At 35.3% G+C, this 7,952-nt stretch overlaps 1 protein-coding gene across 1 annotated transcript in view; it reads left to right on the top strand.

Annotated features, from left to right (window-relative positions):
• LOC106467715 overlaps window positions 1-6,925 on the top strand; it is a gene marked incomplete at its 3' end in the record, with an annotated part of 21,972 nt that extends 15,047 nt beyond the window's left edge. The window contains exon 2 of the mRNA XM_013928090.1: window positions 6,837-6,925. Coding sequence (XP_013783544.1) covers window positions 6,837-6,925 — 89 coding nt within the window. The remainder of the gene's footprint in view (window positions 1-6,836) is intronic.
• Window positions 6,926-7,952: the final 1,027 nt, after the last annotated feature.

Here is a 7,952-nt window from a genome sequence, read left to right on the forward strand (position 1 = left end):
TGGTGATGACTAGCTGCCTTCCCTCTAGTCTTACACTGCTAAATTAGGGACGGCTAGCGCAGATAGCCCTCGTGTAGCTTTGCGCGAAATTCAAAACAAACAAACCACTATAGAGGTGGGTGTAAGGCTGAATTGATCGCTTGAGATTCAATCTGTGTCATGAAAATGTTGGTTAGAATTGGGGACACAGGATTGCCCATACTTAAAACATTTATTTGTATGTACTTTTGGTTGTTGAACATGAAGTTGGTTTTGGTGGTAGTGAATTCTAGAAGAGTTGTATTAATGGGTTGGGGTCTTTGATATAAAGTTCTAAAGCTATCTTGCAGGCTTCAGTAGTTGGGAATTCAGTGAAAATGGAGATTTAAGGCTTTATGGTTTAGTTGATCCAGAATAGATTTAAAGTTAAAAGAGTCCTTAAAAAAGGATCCTGCTGATGTTACATATGTAAAAAATGCCCGTGCTATGTATTTACCAAGGTCGTAGTTAAAGAAGATTCATAGGCGGACATTATGGGTCGAAGTGGACAATCGGGTTTGTGAGGCATGGGGGGGGGGGTGCCATATAGTTGTGGTTTGCTGGTTTTCTGAGATTGTGTTGGGTTTTTTCAATTGTAGTAACATTTTGTTTAGCTGGTTTTCATGTGTTTTTGTTGGATTTGTGAGGATTGGCGTAAATTGGGTTATATCTAATAGGATGTCATTCATTTTATGAATGTACTCACTTGTGTTCATTATTACAATGGCATTGCCTTTATCTGCTTTTATAATTTTTATGTTGTTGTCTTGTTTTAGGTTGTTTATAGAATTAATATCTTTCTGTGTAAGGTTGTTTTTTAGAAACAAGCCGAAAAAAGGAAACCGATTCAATGAACACGGCAAAACAAATAAACACAACATAAGCATAGAAAACACCAACATATCAAGTAGAGAAACAAAGTCAACCAAACGAAAAATCAAAGAAGCCCAACTTACACAAGAACTCAAACCAAATTTGTACCAACATAAAGGGCCCAGTGGCACAGCGGTATGTCTGCGGACTTACAACGCTAGAAACCGGGTTTCGATACCCGTGGTAGGCAGAGCACAGATAGCCCTTGTGTAGCTTTGTGCATAATTAAAAAGAAAAAAAGAAGAAGAATACCAACATAAAGGAACAGCATTATACCTATATTAATCACCTAATATCTTACTGCTACGCCCCCTTCAATCTCGTACTTGTTCACACTCTCGTCTCTAAGACATGTGCCCAGTAACGGTCAGTTTCAAACTGTCTTTGTTAACCCGAAGATGACGAAACGTTGTTCATATACTTTATTTTAATTAAAGTTTTTAATACCCATACCAGTCGTCTCTGTTATACAGAAGTGATATCAATCAGTGAAAGTGTAATAGTATTATAGACAATGATGGCAACCTGACTGTTGATTGGTAAAAATCATATTCTTATTTTTTCCTCCAGAAACGAGATCTGTTGGGCAGGTATTCACCTTCCAGCACGTCAAAGATCTCAAGCATACAGAAAATGTGATGGAATGATACCCTTGAGGTAAAGGAGGTCAATTAAATATTTGTAGCCACGACTTGGCCAGCAAATATTTCTGATGTGAATATTATTAAGCCTATGTGGGTCAAACGATAACCAGAAACCTTGTGTTAAGTATGTGGAGCTCCGGGACATGTTGATCAAAATTTCTTAATGATACATTGATAAGTTGTGGTTTATAAAAACGAGGTGTTTTATGTAAAGTAAATACGTATTACTAGAATACCGTATTCGCCCGTCTTTTTTGTTTTCTTTAACAACGTATTGTAATAATGATGAATTGATTAGTGTATCACTTGTGCGTCTCCACAATTACTTTTAATACTTTTAAATCGAGTTAGAATATTAACTGGTATTTCTGTTTGTAAAAATTTATACACCGACTGTTTTCTGTATTAAATACTTTTTCTTTAATTGCTAGATTTCGGCCTACTTCATATAACAACGTATAGAAAGGTCTGTGTGTACGTTTCAAATATTAATTTACCCACGTTCCCTATACATTTTACATAGGAAATAAGTGGTTTCACCGAGTTAGGCCTTTTTATTAAACTGAATTTTGTAAAAACATTTAAACATCACCCACAGTGAACGGTATAAATATATAAAGTCTGGAATTGGAAGCTTAAACGTGAAATGTTACAATAAGGAAGTATTTAACATAGAATATAAATAGTAAACGCATTCGTAAAATATTGCATTAAAAAATCTGTGAATCCAAGTTTGAAGCTTGAGATTTTTGAGACTGAAAATGATGAAATGTTACCTGAAGCAATTTTCCTCTTCAGGATGGTTACACAAGTAATAGTATATGTAGGTCATTAAACTCGATCGATGAAAAAACATTACCCAGAAACTACGTTTGGTTAGAACTATCATGACAGAAGAACGTGTAGTATAACTGGTTTATTTTATCAGAGCAGGCTACACGTTGTTGCCCTCTTTATGACAGCTTCAACCCTGAATTTACAGACTTGTATTTATTTATTTATTTATCGTACATATCAGATTCAGTCCTTTTGTTGCATCATTTTCAGCAATATTACGTTTAGCCTGTTCTGTTATGACAACTGGTGTAAAGAACTGACCCCAAAACTTGAGTTAGATAAATTATTTTGTGCATATAAAATGCATGGAGGAGATGACACCAGTAGTAACCGATGGTGTTCATTGATAGTATTTTTTTTATACATGAGTGATTGTATAATGCTAGCATGAGCGGGATTTGGAACCAAAATGCGTGGAGAGGGGCGAAAAGTCTGGCCTTAATTACTGTGATTATTGTCGTGTGTATGTACTAGATCCCACAGGCAAAAAATGAGGGGACAAATGCTCCCCTCCCCGGTAATCCCGCTTATGATGTAAGAATTTCTGAAACTAGCAAAGTCGTGGACACACAAGCAACTGGATTTAGATAAATCTCTTTAAATAGGTGATAGAGTCAATAAGGACCCTCATCTATAGTTTTATAGAGTGTACCTAAAGGGCGAATTTCTATACACATCCACTGGAGTTGGCGGTGGGTGGTGATGACTAGCTGCCTTCCCTCTAGTCTTACACTGCTAAATTAGGGACGGCTAGCGCAGATAGCTCCTTGCGCGAAATTCAATACAAACCAATTTGGCGAGCTCTTCACTATTACTGTATTTTCTATTTATATTTTATTGTTTAATTAAGCTTTGTCATTAGAGCATAAATACACCCATTTTGTCAGATTTTATTTTTAACCACGTAGCGTTTTGATATTTAATTTGTTATTCGGTTATTATAAGAATGCCTGAGTAACGAACCAACAACAATATTTCTAAGTAAATATAAAAGCTTACGTTTCTCAACACTAATATCTCAACTATTCGAAAGTTCGAGCTTTGGGTCTCGCTTTAAAACCATTACAACTTTTGTACGTGATCCTGTGTGCTAACTTCTTAATCAGAATTCGAACTTATTAATATTTTAATTCATTGCAATGCTTAAACCTTCTCAACATTACTGGACCTTTGGAATTACTTCTCATTGAGAAATATTCAGTTGTCATTTGAACAGTTTTTATGCTTAGATTTGGGCTATTGAAAAGTTATAATTTGTAAATATTCCCACCTAACCCTAGAAGTACAGACTTACCTCTAAGTTAAATAATTATTTTCAAATCTATTTAATTGCTACTTGTTAGTTACAGGATCTTTAGTGACGTGCGACTCGAATAAAAAAAACCTGTAAATATTACATTTAATTTCACTAATTATTGCAGCGGTCCCCTATTTAGTTTACATAGAAAATGTAGGATTCGCCGAATTTTTAGAGAGTTCTTTACACAGTGTTGTAACGGGCAAAAACATAAAAGTCACCGTAGCTGTGCCCTGTCTACATTGAACGTTAAAAAAATGAATCGTGTGATTTTAGGGTTAAGTAATAAGCAATTTGAAAGTGTTATACATCATCAAATTTTAAGACTAATAAAGTCAGTTTTTCAAGAGAGAGAGTGAGAAAAATCTGAAATAGTTTGTATTTTACAAATGCAATACATTTCAATGTAACTTGTCTTGAATACAGAATGAAATATTATGCTGGACGAAGGAGAGGAGAGGGAGATGAAAGCAGTTTTTAGTCCAAAGAAACACTCGTTTTAAGTTTGTATATTTCTTCAATCCACTTACACATCCGTATGGAGAAAGTTGACTTACTACAACGTGATGAATACGTTAAAGCATAATTTAGTTACGAAAAAGGATATGAAACGCGTTGTTGTGCAAACGATAATATATATGCAGAAAATTTCTAGTTCCTTGTAGATAACTCGCTCTTTTTTATTTTCGTGAATAGATCCCCATTTCAACACATTTAAAACATATTTCAAAAAATGGATAAACGAGGAAAATCCCACCATTGTTAATCAAAACGCCTAAAATTCTCCAGTGTCGAGATTGCACATACTGTGGTTATTCGAACACTTCTTAGCAAACCGTTTCAAATTGCGAGAGACCGGAACTATAGTTATTGTTGTATTATTATTTATGTGTATGTCTTTACTATAAAGCCGTGAGGTGACATCTATTTCTAGATGTGTATATCCAGTGGCTTTCAAACTCGACTTTTTGTTTTATTTCAACCTCAACCTCCCGTTATGTACGAAAGGTTTCATTCATAATTCGTCCCCACCCGTCCTTCGCTCGTGCTACTGAGTGGGTCTTTCCACTATTGTTTTTATTAGTTTCATTCACCTGTAAGCGATAATTGGCTCCATATTTTCTTTGTCCCAATTTTTTAATACGTATTTCCTGATGGTCATTTTATGTTAACACTGGAAATACCCGATGTTTAGAGTTATCTCTTGTTTACATAGTCTGTCTGGCTTCCGTTTGTGGCAAATACATTTAGAAAAATAAATATTCAGTAGTATCCCAAATAAAAATAACGTTTCGCGGTATTCCAACGACACGTGTGCAGTGAACGTGCCCTTCCTGCTACAAGGGAAGGAAATTCGTGCGTGTTTCCGTGATTGGTCTTGCTTACCTTTCTCGTGCATTTATTTAGTTGAATAGTTTAAAAACGGGCGTAGTTGGAGTTTATATTTGATGGATGTTATTAAAAGTAAGCTTTGTGCAGACCGGGTTGTGGATGCGTTATAAGAGTAACTACCAAATCCCATTATACCACCCGAGAAGTGTGGATGTGTTGACTGTTCACCTTCTCTCTAATCTGTTATTTAGAAATTAGGGACAGCTAACTAGGATAGCTCTCAAGTAGCTTTTTGCAAAATTTAACACACAGGCCTAATCAAACTGATTTGAGGTAACAATAAAATACCCAAAGGAACCCACTGCCAATAACTTGTGTTCTTAATTTACAATGCAAGAGGAAAGAGGCCTATATAACCAGGAATGTAATGCTGCTGCAGCAATCCAGAGCACCACTTTGGTACCTTAAATTGAAGCTGTATAAAAATAAGTTATTCAGTTTACATCTGAAATTAAGCCTTTCATAGTCAAACTCTAAGAGTGTCAGAGAAAATTAAATTTGTGCTTCCTTGTGTTCACTGGTAGAACTCATTCAGACTACCCACCATACAAACACTGTCACTCTCCCTCAGGAGTTGGCATCAGGCACCAAGTGACCACTTGGGTTCTAGAGCAGCTCTCAGTGAGAAAAATTCAAGCTGTTTTATCGAAAGCTTTGGGAGGAGCACAGGAAAAACCAAGTAGTCATAGATACACATATCTGCACAGTGCATACAAAACTGAGAATTATTATGTAGGAAAATAATGATGCTAGATTTAAATATGCATTTGAAGATTTTATTATTGTGAGCTTGGTACAAATAGCTTGTAGCTACAGTAAAGTAACATTGTGCAATGTTATATATATGTATATATATAAAACAAATATGTGCAAGTCTGTTATAATCAAATTTAAACCTTGCAAGACAAAAAAGTTACACAAGTAGTGTATTTTTTGTCTTGTGAAACAAGTTGTGCAGTCGATAATAACTGTTTGTTTTGTTTTCAGGTTTAATTTGATTATAAATGACTACGATTTATTCTTTTTTATCACTGTTTTATGATGCTGATATTTCACCAATTTCCTGTTGATGCTGGTATGTTTATATCTTCTCACCTTTATTAAAGTTTTTGTTTACCGTAATGTAGGTTAATATTATATCAGTTAGCTGTGCATACAAGTGCTTATTATTAGCCTTAAACTGTTTGATATTTTCTGATTTTGTGTGGAAATAACCAAGAAAAATTCCTCAGCATATCTTTTTTTGAAGCAGACATTAATTTAAAATCTTAAGTACAACTTTCTGTGGCCAAATACCTTATTTAAACAACTTTTGTATCCTGTTTTTGATTTAAAGGGGGGGGGGCGGCATGGCTCAGTGGTATTGTGCTCTGGTCTCGTAGTTGGATGGTTGCGAGTTCAAGGCTGGTTCATATCATTCTATTGTGTTCTTGAGCAAGACACTTCATGTACCACTTGTTCCAACTTACTGAGCTATTAGCTGGGGGTTAACCTGTGACGGACTGGCATCCTGTTTATGGGGTTACCGTTCTCATCTGCTTATGCCACATGAAACAAAAATAAAAAAATACTGGCCCCATGTGCCTTGCAATGAAATTGAACACTTTGAAACTATTTTAGGTATTCTTTATTCATGGTAATGGTGACATCTGGTGTTTATATAGTAAGTTTGTTAAGTGTTCTTTCTCTTATTATTTATCAGGTTCATTCCTTTTTGTATTATTATTATTACAGAAATGTTAGATTTTAATTTATTTCATTTCTTTTTTCTGTAGATGGCCATTGAGAAGAGATCAAGAACGAGTTGTAAAAGTTAGCCACCTTATTAATGAAAGAAGTTTGATATTAATCTATCGACATTTTGGTACGTGCAATTAATTTTGTTTCTAATTTTGATTAGAGTTTTTATTAATAACGGTGTTACTTGTGGCATTGCTGTAAATAATCTATAGACATTTCAATACAGTTTAGTAACTTCGTGACACGTACACTTCAGTGTAAACATTCCTAAAAGTGAAGACTGTTAGTAGAAACAATACTGTTGTGAAGAAATTAATAAAGCAGACCTGTAACATACCAAGAGTCTGCTAACCATGATAGAACACTGTATGATGTGAAGTAAAAAAAAAGTTCCACTGTAAAAAAACGTTTTGTACCACGGAGCACAGTAAACATACGAAACTAATGTACCTGTTCTTTTCTCAAGAGTTTCATGCCAACTAATGTGTCAGGAACTATATATAAACTAAAGGATTGTGACTGGGGCTGCCAAAATGAAAGCTGAGCAACATGTAGTTGTTGACTGTTTAGGGTTAACATCAAATATAGCAAATTCCACACATTATTTTATCATACACTGCTAGTGCCTAACATAATTTAGGGGCCACCAGCTAGCTGGATAATAAAGTTTGGAGCACAGGGGAAACAAGCTAGCTGGATAATAAGGGTTGGAGCACAGGGGCCATGAGCTAGCTGGATAATAAAGTTTGGAGCACAGAGGCCACGAGCTAGCTGGATAATAAGGGTTAGAGCACAGGGGCCATGAGCTAGCTGGATAATAAAGTTTGGAGCACAGGGGCCATGAGCTAGCTGGATAATAAAGTTTGGAGCACAGGGGCCACGAGCTAGCTGGATAATAACGTTTGGAGCACAGGGGCCAAACTGCACAGAATCTCTTATGATGCAGGAATAATTTTCAAATTATTTTGAAAGCAGAAGTGAGACTACTCAATCAATAAACTAATGAATCAATATGTTTTTAGTTGATGTGAAAGTAGCTCTCTTCTTAGTTTTTTACTAAACTTACATTTGGAGTTTAATTATTAGCTAATGTGTAGCATGTAAACTTGGCTGTTTCAGTCAGTAATAATGTAAAACTAACACATCCTAGT

The sequence above is a fragment of the Limulus polyphemus genome, unplaced genomic scaffold (assembly GCF_000517525.1).
Source record: "Limulus polyphemus unplaced genomic scaffold, Limulus_polyphemus-2.1.2 Scaffold2715, whole genome shotgun sequence".
Taxonomy (NCBI): Eukaryota; Metazoa; Arthropoda; class Merostomata; order Xiphosura; family Limulidae; genus Limulus; species Limulus polyphemus.